The sequence below is a fragment of the Panthera tigris genome, chromosome A1 (genome assembly GCF_018350195.1).
Source record: "Panthera tigris isolate Pti1 chromosome A1, P.tigris_Pti1_mat1.1, whole genome shotgun sequence".
NCBI lineage: Eukaryota > Metazoa > Chordata > Mammalia > Carnivora > Felidae > Panthera > Panthera tigris.
In genome coordinates, this window is record NC_056660.1 from 159232681 (window position 1) to 159249148 (window position 16468).

The following is a 16468-nucleotide window of genomic DNA, read 5'->3' on the forward strand; positions in this document are numbered from 1 at the left end:
GCTCAGAGCCTGGAGCCTGCTCCAAATTCTGTGTCTCCCTGTCTCTCTCTCTGACACTTCCCTGCCCACACTCTGTCTCTCTCAAAAGTAAACATTAAAAATATTTTTAAAAAATAAGAATAAAAAAATTTTGTTTTTCTAAAAACAAGATAGAATCTGAAAATTAATTTCTGGCTTCTTACAGCTGAGTGCCTTTTTTAAGAGCTTGAGTTGTAATTGTATAAGGAATGAAGTTACATTACAAAATATAAGTCACGTACAACTGTTGCCTGGTGTTTTCTTCACTCACGTTGATTATATCTCTAGGTACCTCTTCAGTACATACTCAAACTACAGGGAACCACTCAGGAAACCCCTCTAGAGAGCGAGAGAATGTGAGCTGGGGAGAGGGGCAGAAGGAGAAAGAGAATGAATCTTCAGCAGGGCCCACACTGATTATGGGTCTCAATCCCACAACCCCAGGATCATGACCTGAGCCGAAATCAAAAGTCGGATGTTCAACTGACCGAGCCACCCAGGAGTCCCAAGATTTTGATTCAAGGGCTAATTCTGTACATTTGCGCTGTGAGAATTATTTTGCCCAAAAGAGAAATATGTTTTGCTGTCTCATAGAGAAAATGACTCCTAGAAAATTGGACAAAAATCTGTTAGAAAGACTGGGATATTTGGTAAATGTAGATCTTAGTGCAGAAGTCAAGCTTGAGTGTTATTTGATCTAGGGTTATGGGAGTTACTGTTAGTGGAGCAGGCATAGCAGAGGACAATACTGCATGAGGTGTTTGAAATGACTCCTGAGTTGGAATTGGTGTGCTTAAAGAAAACACTAGGCTTGGTAAGACATGTGGAACTATTCCACTCCTCTTAATGTTGACTCTTGCTTGCCCGTTTAGGAACTTGACTGGAATTGGGTCTCTGATTGTCTCAACAAAACTAATTCCTCTTTGTTTTTCCTAAGATGAACAAAATGGTACTTGATTCTTGCAAATAATGTTCACTTAAATTTGAGGTTGGTTAGACTAGAAAGACAAATTACTTAGCTCTTGTAGAATCATTGGTTTAGTCCTTGAGTGTGTGAATGCTCCGGGTAAAAATGAGGACAGTGATTATATGAAAAGTTTTACTCACCCTTATTGGAGCCATCTGTATTAGCTTTCAACTCTGTGAGGTGCAGAATTTACTTGAATTAATCTTTTCACCTCCAAAGGATCCTGGCTTGTGTTAAAAAAGGCACTTGTCAAACTGTCTTCAGAGCCACCAAATAAATCTATTTTATAGTCCCATTAGATATCTAGCTCAGAATCCCATTCACTCTGGAAGGTCCTATGGTTGGATGCACAACAAATTTCCTGCAGTCCTCTCTGGTACACCTCCTTTGGGTTGTTAAGAAGGTGTTGAAATGTGAGAAGGCCGGTAGTGAAATTAAATTGTGGGTCAGGGTAATTAGGAAGGGAGAACACCAAGCATTTTCATAGTACATTGTCTGGCTTTTAGTTGCAGCTGCAAACAACGGATATGAGTTTAACCAGTTGCTACGGTGCAGATGGTTCAGGTCTGGCTTTATAACTAACTGGCTGAAGTAAAATGAAATGGCTGGAAAATTCCAGTCAAGTAACACCAGTGGGAACATGTGGAATTAAATAGTGTGAGTAAATGCTGGCCAGGTTGAGGAAAAAAAATTCAGACAAACTAGAGGGTGGTGGTGAGGATGTGTAGAAGAGAGGTGGGGAGGGGGGCAAGCAGGGCATTTTCTGGCCCTTGTAACAAGGGTCTGTTGTTTGCATTAGCTCCCTTGCAGGAGAGGGGAGTTTTCCTCTCTCCAGAGAAGTTTGTAGTGTGGCCGGTCTACCTTCCTCCTGGACTGAGGTCACCTGTTTTTGTTTGTGTTTTCTTCTTCAAGAAGAAAGAAAAATACGCCATTACTTCAGGTCCTGACAACAGAAATGGCAGGCTATTGTCTTTCCTTTTCTTCAGGAAGCTTTTCCTACCTTGTGTGACCCAGAAGGCCCTGTCTCTCTTGATAGTCCTCTTCTTACACCACGTGTACCAGACATGCTGAGTGTGTTGGAGGTGAAGGTTCAGTGTCTTGTAATTGTTCTAAATAAGGAAGGAAAATGGGTTTACTAAAGGAAAGCTTTTGTATTATCCATTTTGTCTGCTTAATATGGAGAATTTAGACTTGGCTCCAGAAAAAATTTCTGAGAAGTTCAAGGGCCATTGTGCTGTTTGGGGAAAACATTTGCTGTAACTAGGTTGAGGGTATTTATTCTCTGCCAGTGCCCGGGACCTGTGTTTGCCAAGTGATTTCCCAGTCCCAGGGATTAGCCAGTCATGTGAAACATTTGATTAAGAGACTTAAAGAAATCTTAGCTGAGGCACGATTGGTGGCTCTTGGCAGGATGGCCCCATCCTCAACTCTGCTTTGTCTCTTGAGTGTTTGTAAGAATGTTTGTAATGATGAGCCATGGGGGCTGGATTTATGATCCAGTGAGGAATCTTTTTAGAAATCAAAGTTCTGGTGGGTATATTATTAATTAAGCCCCATAAGTTTCTACATAACTTAGAAAGGAGTCTTTTTTTTCTCAGAGCTATACCACCAGTCAGCTGTTTGGGGAAGAAGATACCAAGTTATCAGAAAAAATTACCTGTATCCGAACAGCAACATGGTTCTGTCTGAGGAAAGTAAAGTTTTTCTTGATGCACATTTCCTGGATTTGCATTAAATTTTTCTACTTAAGCCTAGAGGACTTTTTCTCCCCCTTAACAGTGGCACCTTTCATTTGTGAGGCAGGAGCACTTGGGCCTGAGTCTGGAGATCCTGTCTCCAGCCATTCAACTCCAGCCTAGAAGAGAACACTTCTGTTTCCCTTCCACCCTGTTTAAATTTGTATGCGTTCCTCCCCACAGATAACCATCATCTTCAAAGCTCACCGTGAGTGCACAGATCAGAAAGTGTACCAAGCTGTGACAGATGACCTGCCGTCCGCCTTTGTGGATGGCAGCACCAGCGGTGGGGATGGCGACACCAAGAGCCTGCTTATCGTGGAGAGGGAGAGCGGCCGCTACGTGGAAATGCACGCCCGCTACATAGGGACCACGGTATTTGTGCGGCAGCTGGGTCGCTACCTGACCCTCGCCATCCGCATGCCTGAAGACCTGGCCATGTCCTATGAGGAAAGCCAGGACCTGCAGCTGTGTGTGAATGGCTGCCCCCTGAGCGAGCGCATTGATGATGGGCAGGGCCAGGTGTCTGCCATCCTGGGGCACAGCGTGCCTCGCACCTCATTGGCGCAGGCCTGGCCTGGCTACACACTGGAGGCTGCCAATGCTCAGTGCCACGAGAAGATGCCAGTGAAGGACATCTACTTCCAGTCCTGTGTCTTCGACCTGCTCACCACTGGGGATGCCAACTTCACCGCCGCTGCTCACAGTGCCTTGGAGGACGTGGAGGCGCTGCACCCGAGGAAGGAACGCTGGCACATCTTCCCGAGCAGTAGCCACGGGACACCCCGTGGAGGCGGCCATTTGTCTGTCAGTCTGGGACTCACATGCTTGATCTTTACTGTGTTTTTGTAGGGATTGTCTTTTGTTTTTTTATTTTTTGTCTATAACAGAATTTTAAAATATATATTGTCATAATATATTGAGTAAAAGAGTATATATGTATATACCATGTATATGACAGGATGTTTGTCCCGGGGCACCCACCAGACTGTACATAATGTGCGTGACTGTTCCAAGTATGTTGGATGTAGTGTTCTTCGACTGTATTGATTTTGTTTTGCAGTTTTGTGAAATATTTTATAATGTCCCTGCCGGGGGACCTGTTAGAAAGCACTTTATTTTTTATATATTAAATATTTATGTGTGTACCTGGTTAGTACGTATAGTACATATACACAGACGCCATCGCAGCGTTCCCGCTGAAGAGGACCAGTGACGGTGCTCGTGGCTGTCCCTGGCTGTCCGTCCCTGCCTTCTCCCTTTGCTACTGATCTGCCACGTTGGGTGCGCAGCTTTCACTGGCCTCCTGCTGGCGGAGCTGCGTCCCTTGAGCGAGGAGGTCCTTACTCTCACTCCGTGTGGAAGGACAGCTAACTAACTCCCCGACAGGCACTTTGGCTCTTGTGAAACACGCATCTCTAAGAAACCCTCGCCCTCCTTCACAACTGTCACTTTTTCAAAGGGCAGGGAGTGTATTACTACAGGTTTCATTAATTAGGATTGTTCTGAGCACTTAGGGAATGTGAGGTTGAGCCATATGAAACTGCTGTTTCTATTAGGTCAGAAGGGGCTGGTGATGGCAATTTCATAGATAAATACCAGGCATTTTACTAGACGCCAGGAGCTCTCAGACATTTCCTCCTCCCGTGTTCCTGTTTAAACCGTATCACGCCTTGCTCTTCTCTGTATCATTTGTGCAAGCCCAAGTTCTAAGCCTTCTTTCCTTGGCTGTTTATGCCCAGAGACACACTGCTCCCTGTCTCCACCCCCCCCCGTAAACCCTCCTCAACCTCACCTGATGAACCCAGAGACTAGGCCTTGTTAGATTCTCTCTTCATGTCGAGGCCCAGATCCCATCACAAGGTGTGCCACTCTTCCTTGCCGCCCACACCGTGGCCTTCACAGTCGCTGGCGCTGACGTGTCTGTATGCATGAGGGAAAGGATAGGGTGTTAAATGACAGGAAAACTTTGAGGGCCTGAGCCAGTAAGTGGCAAAATGGGCTCTGGTGAACCCAGACCTTCTCACTGAGCAACGTTGCTTCGCAGGTGGTCTCTCTTTCTTTAATTAGATATGCTCCTTTGTAACATCTATAGTGATAATATACTAGTGAGTGCTCATGTAACTTGGTAAAATTCCTATAAAGTAAAATACCTCCTTCCATTTCACCTGTTGGCACGCCCTTGCAAAAGGAAAGCACCACCCACAAAATGCAAGAACAATGAGGAAGTGAGTTCTACCTAGGGCAGGTGGATTTCTATTGTATCTATGTAAATGTTTGGTTCCAAGGAGAAACGAAATAATTTGTACCTTACCTTACTCAGATTTACATAAATGCAAGAAGAAAGTTAATTTTATATACCATAGCAATTAGGATCCAACTTGTGCTGAATTTTAGATAGCCAGGTATCTAAACCTGGGGCCTGCCTTTTGCCATGCCCCATTGATTAGGGTCATGGCCAGAGGCCCAAACTGGCAGGAGAAGAGGATTTTGGTTCGTGAAATTCTGTTTCTTAGTGAACTGATGATCCAATTACAGCATGGAGCTGTGGGTTCATCTAGAGGTGGGAAACCGCTCTTTTTCTGATCTAGGAGAGGATAGTCTTGGGAAGTCTGGGAAAATCACAAAGGCACCCTACTTCTTACTTGATAAAAAGACGCAATACCAGAGAAGTGAAACTGAACTTGTTACCCTTCTATAAAGACGCGGGGGCCTACCTACCATGAGCTCTGAACTGTGGCTATTTCTGTTCACCTACAGAACATGTACCAGTTCAGAAGCTATAGTTAGCTAGTAATTTTGTTAGGTAATTGAGTAGAACAAAGGAGGAAAAATATTTAGAGTATAACCACTATTCTTGTGTGAACAGTATAAAAGGTAAAAGCAATAGAAGTTTCTACAGTGTCTGGCTTTAGAGTGTATATGGTTCATATTACCTTTGTCCTCTTTAGGGAAAGCAAAATCACCACCTCTACTAATAGTTGGGGAAAGAAACAGGTTGCTCTGCCATATCCTAGCTGGGAAGGATGCCTCTAAGCATTCTGTTTCACTAGCATTTGTGCCAGTGTGTTTGGCTATTTTCCCTTTATAATCAGTGTCCTCCTACAACATTTACAGTCCCCACAGATGACTAAGAAATACAGATGCTTCTCTAGAGAAGGGCCAGCTTATTTTCCATTTCTTTTCTAGGACTTTTAGAGAAAATAGTACTTGTACATTTTGGTTCTTGGAATCTTCCTTAACCAAGAGTTTCAGGTGATCCCACCACATGGATAAGATGTAGCTATTCAAAGGTCTCCTGGGGGAGGTTAAAACTTGAGGGAAAACACTGGTTTTCACAGATGCTCCACATGGCTGTCTTTAAAAGACTCAAAACATTTTTTTGTCCTTTTCTTCCCTTTGTTAATGCTTGGAAATTCCCACAGTGTGTCGAGTCTTTGCAAAGAAACCTTTAGATGTGGTTCATAGGTATATGGATAAGTATCTGTGTAAAACAGTGAGTGTGCAGTGTGTAAATACTTTAAATTATTATGCTAGAAAAATAAAGTTACATACCATGCTGTGGAATGTTTGTTCTGTGATTATAGTGACACCTGCTGGAAGAGCTGCAGAACACAGGAGGGGAAGAAAGGGAGTGAGGGGGTGTTTGTGCAAAATCCTCTGATTACTGACAATCCAAAACTGTCCACAAACTTGCGTGTTTTCTAAACTACATCTTTACTGTAGCTTTTCATTTTTCAATTTTAAGCAATTTCAAGTAAGAATCTGTAAAACTAGGCCACTGGTATGATCCTAAAGGTCTGTCTTTAGTAATAGTTTTGGTCCCTTGGCAGACATGGGACCTGCCCTGTGGTGCTTTTAAGATAGCATGGATGGGAACTTCTGGTGGGAAGGACTTGGGGGCAGGATTTTTTGGCTTTGGGAACTTGTAAATCCCTATTTCTTGGATGTTCTAAAAAGAGATCACAAGATCTCAACTTGTTCTTTGTTCAAGAAACATGCCGAAGGGTAGAAAAACTTGAAAAAGAAATTAAACCCAAACTGAAAGCAAAGGAAATCAATTACTAAGTCAAATACTAAATGGGACAAATTCCAACTCAGGGAAACCTACATAATCATTTCTTAAATAGAAGACTCAATCCTTATACATAGTGTTTAAGTGTAGTTCAGAACAACAACAAAAATCCTCTGAAACACAAAATAAGATGACTGTGATACAGCCACTGAGAACCTAATACATAAGCCTACACTAAATGAACACTAAGAAATAAACCACATCACAATGAAGTCTATACTTACAAGTCAAAATTTCTCTTTCTGTATACTCTAAATCCAGACCCCCAGCTTTTCAGGAATTGAAATTTAAGGAACTGTCCAAAAACCTAACAAGGAGGTCTTTATTGTTTTACACAGGAAACCGTGACTTTAACAAACATTAAGCATCCTGTTAGTTACTGGAATTTTGTTGTCTTTTGGGGGTTTGTTTGTTTTTGTAGCCACATTTAGTATTCTATTGCCTGAGATCAGCTGGAATACCAGAGTCTTGGATTGCTGCGGTCCTTTCTGAGCAAATATACTTTAGGGGAACAGCAAGAAAAAATCTAGCAGTTTCTTTGTATGTGTCTTAAGGACTATCTCCCTGCCTCAGAGAATCTAAGACATTAAAAAAAAAGAGGAAGCAGTTCACAGTTCGTTATTACTTGACTGCCTAAGCTCACCATATTTTTCTCCTTCCATTCCCTTTCTGTCTTCCAAACGGATAAGCCATATCACAATATTATTATTTCAAGAATATTTGTCTCTGAACTTATTACTCTACCTTCACCAAATAAGCAAATGTTTGACACTATCAACTAAATAACATCAACTAAATAGTATCAACTAAATATTTAGTCCTTTGTACCCAAAATATGAAGTATGTGCTGGGAGTGCAGAAGTTTGTGTTTCCTCTCTCTTGTGAGCAGTGTGTATATTTATAAACAGAGTGGGGCAGCCACAGCCTAGGAAATACACTAACAGATCCAACACAGATGGAATGTGCACCCTGCCTGGTTACAGTGTTGTTCAAACCAAGTGAACCCACCAGGCTGGTCAGCTAAAATATATTACAGTCAGTATACCAAACTCCAGCAAGAAGAAAGCAACAGGGCCAAGTTTTCTAACTGACAGCTCATCATGGATGACAGTTCTATGACACTTATTATTATTATTACAGTAATGAAAAGTCCAACTACAGAAAAAGAAAAAAAAGTAAGCACTGCTACCAAATGGAATACACAAGACCGAACCATACACAAATTAATCAAGTAGGAATTGCACTTGCCATAAATGACCTAATTTTTAAAACATGATTATCTCAATCACTAATGTAGCCCTTGCACCTAAATATATAAAGCAAATATTAACAGATGTCAATGGAAACTTGACAGTAGTATAGTAATATTAGGGGACTTTAATACCCACTTACATCAATGGATAAATCACCCAGACAGGAAATTAGTAAGGAAATATTGGCCTTAAATGACACATTTGACCAGATGAATTTAACTGATACATATAGAACATTGCATCCCAAACTGCAGAATAGACGGTACTTTTCAAGTGCATGTGGAACACGCCATGAAAAGATTACATGTTAGGCCACAAAACAAGTCTCAATGCATTCAAGAAGATTGAAATCATGTCAAGAATCTTTTCTGACCATAACAGTATGAAACCAGAAATCAATTACAAGATAGAAACTGGCAAAAAACACAAATACATGGATATTGAACGTGTAACTGAACAACCAAAGTGTCAGTGAAGAAATCAAAGAGGAAATTGATACCTTGAGATAAATGAAAATGGAAACAACTTACCAAAATCTATGGAATGTAGTAAAAGCAATTCTAAGTTCATAGTAATACAGGCCCACCCAACAATCAAGAAAAATCTCAAATTATCTAACTTTATACCTAAAGGAACTAGGAAAAGAGTAAAGCTCAAAGTTAGTAAAAGGAAGGAAATCATAGGGGCGCCTGGGTGGCTCAGTCAGTTAAGCGTTCGACTTCTGCTCAGGCCATGACCTCACAGTTTGTGGGTTTGAGCCCCACGTTGAGCTCTGTGCTAACAGCTCAGAGCGTGGAGCCTACAACCTGCTTTGGATTCTGTGTCTCCCTCTCTCTCCGTCCCTCCACTACTTGCTCTCTGTCTCTCTCTCAAAATAAATAAACACTAATTTAAAAAAAAAAAAAAACTTTAAAAAAAGGAAATCATAAAGATCAGAGTGGAAATAAATAAAATATAGATTTAAAAAATAGAAATATCAATGAAACTAAAAGCTCGTTCATTGAAAAGATAAACAAAATTGATAAACCTCTAGCCAGACTCATCAAGAAAAAAAGAGAGGGCCCAAATAAATAAAATAAAAATGAAAGAAGTTACAACTGATACAGAGGATCATGAAAGATTACTACAATTATTAATTACATACCAGAAAACTGGAAAATCTAGAAACAAATGGTTCATTTCTACAAAACTTCCAAGAATGAATCACAAAAAAATAGGAATAAACTCATGCAAGAAATGAAATTAAATCACTACTTTTAAAACTTCTGGGGCACCTGGATGGCTCAGTCAGTTGAGAAATCTGACTCTTAATTTCAGCTTAGGTCATGATCTCATGGTCATGAGGTCAAACCACATGTCAGGCTCTGCAATGGGTATGGAGCCTGCTTAGGATTCTCTGTCTCTGTCTCTCTCTCTCTCTCTCTCTCTCTCTTTTTATCTCTCTCTCTGCCTCCTACCTCATGCCCCTCTCCCCCACTCATGCTTTCTCTGCTTCTAAAAAAAAATAGAAATAAAACTCCTAAAAAATAACATTTTAGGACCAGACAGCTTCACAGGTGAATTCTACCAAATATTTAAGTAAGTGTTAGTACCTATCATTCTCAAATTATTCCCAAAAAAAAAGTGAATAGGGAAAAATGCTCCCAAACTCATTTTGCAAGACTAGCATTATCCTGATACCAAAACCAGGCAAAGACACCACAAAATAGAAAACTGTAGGACAATATTCCTGATGAACATAGATGTAAAATACCGAACAAAATATTACTAAACCAAATTCAACGATACATTAAAAGAGTCATATACCATGATCAAGTGGGATTTATCTCAGGGATGCAAGGATGGTTCAACATCTGCAAATCAACATGATACTCCACAATAACAAAAAGAATAAAAATTCTATGACCATCTCAATAGATGCAGAAAAAAATGTTTCAAAATTCAACATTCATTTGTGATAAATACTCTCAACAAAGTTGTTATAAAAGTAATGTACCTCAACAAAATGAAGGCCATTTATGAGAAACCTATAGCTAACATCATACTAAATAATAAAAAGCTGAAATCTTTTCCTCTAAGATCAGGAACTTTCATTCTAGCCATAGCAATTAATCAAGAAAAAGAAATAAAAGGAAAATTGGCAAGGAAAAAGAAAAAGTACCACTATTTACAGATGACATGATAATATATACAGGAAACACTAAAGACCCCACCAAAAAAAAAAAAAAAAAAAAACTATTAGAAAAAACAAATCCAGTAAAGTCACAGGAAAAAAATGGACAAACAGAAATTGGCTGCATTTCTATACACTAATAATGAGCTATCAGAAAAAAAAAAATTAAGAAAATCCCATTTACAATTCCACCAAAAAGAATAAAAAATCTAGGAATAAACTTAACCAAGGAAGTGAAAGACCTGTAATCTGAAAACTATAAAACAACAATGAAAGATATTGAAGATGACACACAAAATAATGGAAAGATATTCCATGCTCCTGGATAGGAAGACTATTGTTAAAATGTGCATGCCATCTAAAGCAATCTATGGAGTCAATGCACTCACTATCAAAATACCAACGCACGTTTCACAGAACTAGAACACATGATTCTGAAATGTGTATGAAACCACAAAAGATCCTGAATAGCCAAAGCAATCTTGAGGAAGAAAAACAAATCTAGAGGTCTCACCATCCCTGATTTCAAGATATACTGCAAAGCTAGTAATCAAAACTGTATGGCACTGTCACAAAAAGAGACACATAGGGGGCGCCGGGGTGACTCAGCTGTTAAGTGTCTGGCTTCGGCTTAGATCATGATCTCACGGCTCCTGAGTATAAGCCCCGTGTGGGGCTCTGGGCTGTTGGCTCAGAGCCTGGAACCTGCTTCAGATTCTGTCTTTGTCTCTCTGCCCCTCCCCTGCTCACGCACTGCCTTTCTCTTTCTCTCTCTCTTTCTCTCTCTCTCTCTCTCTCTCTCTCTCTCTCATGTAAATAAACATTAAAAAAAATTTTTTTAGGGGCGCCTGGGTGGCTCAGTTGGTTAGGCATCTGACTTCAGCTCAGGTCATGATCTCGCGGTCTGTGAGTTTGAGCCCCGCGTTGGGCTCTGTGCTGACAGCTCAGAGCCTGGAGCCTGCTTCAGATTCCGTGTCTCCCTCTCTCTCTGACCTTTCCCCGTTCATGCTCTGTCTCTCTCTGTTTCAAAAATAAATAAACGTTAAAAAATTTAAAAAAAAAAAATTTTTAATGGACACACAGAACCAAAGAACAGAATACAAAGCCTTAATAAGAAATCCACACTTAATGTGGTCAATTAATCTACAACAAAGGAGGCAGCAATATACAATAGGACAAAGGCTCTTCAACAAATGGTGCCAGAAAAACTGTAGAGCTGCATGCAAAAGAATGAAACTGGACCACTTTCTTACACCATGCACAAAAATAAATTCAAAATGGACTAAAGAGCTAAATGTGAAACTGGAAACTATAAAACTCCTAGAAGAAAACACTTCTTTGACATTGGCCATAACAATATTTTTCTAGATATCCCTCCTCAGGCAAAGGAAACAAAAGCAAAAATAAACTACTGGGACTATACCATAATAAAAAGGTTTTGCATAACGATGTGAACAATTGAAAAAATGTAAAGGCAACTTACCAAATGGGAGAAGATAGGTGCAGATGATATATTCAATAAGAGATTAATATCCAAAATATGTAAAGAACTAATACAGCTCAACACACACACAAAAAAACAAATAATCCAATTAAAAATCCCACAACTGATAACATCTGCTACTTACTGGAACCAACGCGATTTGTTTGACTAAATAAATGTGTGACCGCAGGGAAATCCACTCTGGCAATTTACTGATATTGCCATGGTGTTTCAGTAATAAACCTGGAGACCAACTTATCTTAAAATATTGGTGGCTGCCACAGGATTAAGCCACAGTAGGCTCTAGGGCAAAAGAAAACAGGCAGAGGACCTGAATAGATGTTTTTCTAAAGAAGGCACCCAGATGGCCAACAGATGCATGAAAAGATGCTTAACATCACTAACCATGAAAGAAAAGCAAATCAAAATCACAGAGATATCACATTACACCTATCTTAATGACTAAACTCAAAAGACAAGAAATTATAAGTTTTGGTAAGGTAGTAAAGAAAAAGGAACTCTCATGCACCACTGGTAAGAATGTAAGTTGATTAAGCCTCTATGGAAAACAGTATGGAGGTTTCTCAAAAATTTTTAAATGGGAAAAAAAAATTAAAAACGGAAATACCACATGATCCGATAATTCCACTACTGAGTATTTACCTAAAGATAGAAACAACACTAATTCAAAAAGATAGATGCACTGCTAGGTTTATTGCAGCATTATTTATTTACAATAGCCACAATATGGAAGTGACCCAAGTGTTCATCCACAGATGAATAAAGAATATGTGGTATATATACACAATAGAGTATTACTCAGCTGTAAAAAAGAATGAGATCTTCACATTTCACAACAACATGGATGAACCTAGCAGCTATTATTCTAAATGAAATAAGTCAGAGAAAGACAAATACCATATGGCTTCACTCACACATGGAATATATGAAACAAAACAAAGAAGAAAGAGGCAAACAAAACAAAATAAAAAAACACCAGACTCTTAAATAAAAGAAAAAAACTGGTTGTCACAGGAGGGGAGACAGGTGGCAGGATGGGTGAAATAAAGAGGTTTCAGAGGTGCAAACTTCCAGTTATCAAATAAGGAGATCACAGAGATGAAAAGTACAGCATCAAGAATATAGTCAATGATATTGTAATAACATTGTATGGTGACAGATGTCAACACTCTTATTGTGGTGAGAACTAATGTATAGAATTATTGATTCATTATGCTGTACACATGAAACTGATATAAAACTGTTAATTGTACTTAAAATAAAACATGAGCTACCAAAAAATAAAGATGAACCTCGTAACAAATTAAACCACAAACTTGAAAGTCTTATATGCTAAAAACTGTAAGACATTGATGAGAGCAGTTGAAGGACAACACAGATAAATAGAAAGATATTCTGTGTTCATGGACTGAAAGGATATTGTTAAACATTCATCCTAACCAAAGCAATCTACAGATTCAATGCATTTTAAAGCAATTTATCAGTGGCAATTTTCACAAAACTAGAACAAATAATCTTAAAACATGTACGGAACCACACAACACCCCAAATATCCAAAGCAATCTTGGAGAAGAAGAACAAACCTGGAGATATCACAATCCCTGATTTCAAACTATAATACAAAGCTATAGTGATCAAAACAGTGTGGTATTGGCATAAAAGTAGACCCACGGATCAATGGAACAAATTAGAGAGCCCCAAAACAAACCCATGCATGTAGGGTCAATTAATCTGTGAGAAGTGAAGCAAAAATATACAATGGGGGAGAAAGAGTCTCTCCAATAAATGATGTTGAGAAAACTAAACACCTATATGCCAAAAAAAAAAAAAAAAAAAAAAAAGAATTAGGACACTATCTTAAAGCATAGAGAAAAATAATACCAAAATAGATTAAAGACTACTAATTTAACACCTGAAGCCATAACACTCCTAGAAGAAAACCTAGGCAGTAAGTTCTGTGAGGAGAGCTTTTTTTTTTCCTCCCAAATTTTTATTTAAATTCTACTTAGTTAACATATAATATTATTTTAGCTTCAGGAGAATTTAGTGATTCATCACTTACATATACACCCAGTGCTCATCATAATAAGTGCCCTCCTTAATACCCTTCAGCCATTTAGCCTATCTCCCACCAACCTCCCTCCATCAACCCTCAGTTTGTTCTCTACAGTTGAGTCTCATGGTTTGCTTCCCTCTCTCTTTGTCCCCCTTCCCTTATATTCATCTGTTTTGTTTTTTAAATTCTACATATGAGTGAAATTATATGGTATTTATCATCTGACTTATTTGGTTTAGCACCTCTAGCTCCATCCACATCATTGCAAATGGCAAGATTTCGTTCTTTTTGATGACTGAGTAATATTCCATTGTGTGTGTGTATATATATATCTACTTACACCACATCTTCTTTATCCATTCATCAGTTCATGTACATTTGGGCTCTTTCCATAGTTTGGCTATTGTTGATAATGCTGCTATAAACATCAGGTGCATGTACCCCTTCAAATCTGTATTTCTGTATCCTTTGGGTAAATACTTAATAGTGCAATTGCTGGATCTTAGAGTATCTCTATTTTTAACTTTTTGAGGAATCTCCATAATGTTTTCCAGAGTGGCTGCACCAGTTTGCATTCCACTAACAGTGTAAGAGTTTCCCCCTTTCTCTTTGACATCTGTCTTAGCAGTATTTTTTTGGACAAGTATCCTCAAAGACAACCAACGCTAAAATGAAGAAATGGAAGTACATCAAATTAAAAAATTTTTGCATAGCAAAAGACACCATGAATAAAACAAAAAGGCAACCCACTAAATAGGAGAAGACTTTTGCAAATAATACACCTGATAAAGAGTTAATATCCAAAATACAGAAATAACTCACTCATCTTAATATTTAATTTTTTTAAATTGTTTTAAGTTTATTTTTTTGAGAGAGATAAAGAGTGAGTGAAGAGGAGCAGAGAGAGAGGGAGAGAGAGACAGAATCCCAAGAAAGCCCCACACTGTCAGCGCAGAGCCAGATACGGGGGCTTAAACTCACAAACCTTGGTATCATGACCTGAGCTGAAACCAAGAGTCTGATGCCCAACCGAGTCACCCAGGACCCCCTAAAAAAAAATAAAAATGAACAGAAAACTTTTTCAAAGAAGACATATAGATGACCAAGAGGTACATGAAAAGTGCTCAACATCACTGACCATCATAAAAATGTAAATGAAAACCACCACGAGATACAGCATTGCACCTATCAAACTGGCTGTTGCAAAAAAAAAAAAAAAAAAGTGTTGACCAAGATGTACAGAAAAGGGAACCTTTATACACTATTGGTGGGAATATAAATTGGTGCAGCCACTATGGAAAACAATATAGAAGTTCCTCAAAAAAATTAAAGTGGTTTCTGAGTGGCTCAGTCAGTTAAGTGTCTGACACTTAGTTTTGGCTCAGGTCATAATCCCATAGTAGTAGGATGAGCCCCACGTCAGGTGCCATATTGAGCATGGATCCTGTTTAAGATCCTCTCTCTCTCTCTCTCTCTGCCCTTCTCCTCCAAATCTATCTTTCTCTAAAATAAATAAAATGAAAAAAAATAATTGAAAATAGAACCACCACAAGATCCAGAAATTCCACTTCTATTTATCTGAACAAAAACAAAAACAACAATTCAAAGAGATATATGCACCCCTATGTTCAGTGCACCATTATTTACAATAGCAATGACGTGGAAGCAACCCAAGTGCTCATCAATAAATGAGCAGATCAAGTAGAATGTGGTATATACATACATACAAGGGAGCATTACTTAGTCATACAAAGAATGAAATCTTGTGATTTGTGACAGCATGTATGAACCTAGTGGTTATTATGCTAAATGAAATAAGTCACGTAGAGAAAGACAAATATCATATGATTTCTTACATGGAAACTAAAATACAAAATAAAATCAGACTTACAGATACAGGAAACTAACTGTTGGTTACCAGAGAGGGGAAGGGGCTGGGAGGGCAGGCAAAATAGGTGAGGGAGATTGAGAGTCACAAAGTAAAAGAGTCATAGGGATGAAATATACAGCATAGGGAATATAGTCAATAATACTGTAATAACTTTATATGGTGAGAGATGGTAACTAGACTTATGGGGATCATTTCATAATGTAAAAATTTTGAATCGCTATCATGCACACCTCAAACTAATAGAATATTATATGTCAATTATACATCAATAAAAAATAAAATAATTTGGCAATGCCAAGGGAAATAGTGCTACTTGATGGCACAAAAGGCTTTCAAAGCCTTTACACAGGAAGCAGCAAGGTAGTAACCACTGCCAAGGACAATAAATTTATTTTCTAGCAAGATTTTCTTCTGAGCTGTCAAATAACAATGCCATTAATACATTGTTGGTGATTTGTGCAGTAAGGACTATGGAGAGATCTATTCATTTGCTCATTCTAAGTACAAGGGATACATTCTGAGCCATGAATGTTCATCCTCCATCTTGGGAATAAAAAGGAAAGAGTAGTCAAATAACTTGGGATGGCACAAAATATAAGATTCTGAGTTTTCTGTCAAATTGGAAATTTGGTTGACATTTGGAGGTTGGGAAATAGGTGAAAGTTTATTTGGGGAGCTGGGAGGAAAGGAAGATATGTTCATTTTGGGGAAGTGGCAAACCCTTGAGCTATTCCTAGAACTAAATTTGCATTTATGCCCCTATGAACGTTCCAGAATCTAGGTCTGGGTCAAAGT

At 38.8% G+C, this 16468-nt stretch overlaps 1 protein-coding gene across 2 annotated transcripts in view; it reads left to right on the forward strand.

Annotated features, from left to right (window-relative positions):
* The window catches only part of RGMB (repulsive guidance molecule BMP co-receptor b), a 29169-nt gene extending 22881 nt beyond the window's left edge, over window positions 1-6288 (forward strand). For both annotated transcript variants that reach the window (XM_042990725.1, XM_042990735.1), the window contains one exon: window positions 2905-6288. In XM_042990725.1, coding sequence (XP_042846659.1) covers window positions 2905-3573 — 669 coding nt within the window. In that variant the 3' untranslated portion in view covers window positions 3574-6288. The remainder of the gene's footprint in view (window positions 1-2904) is intronic.
* The last annotated feature ends 10180 nt before the right edge of the window (window positions 6289-16468 follow it).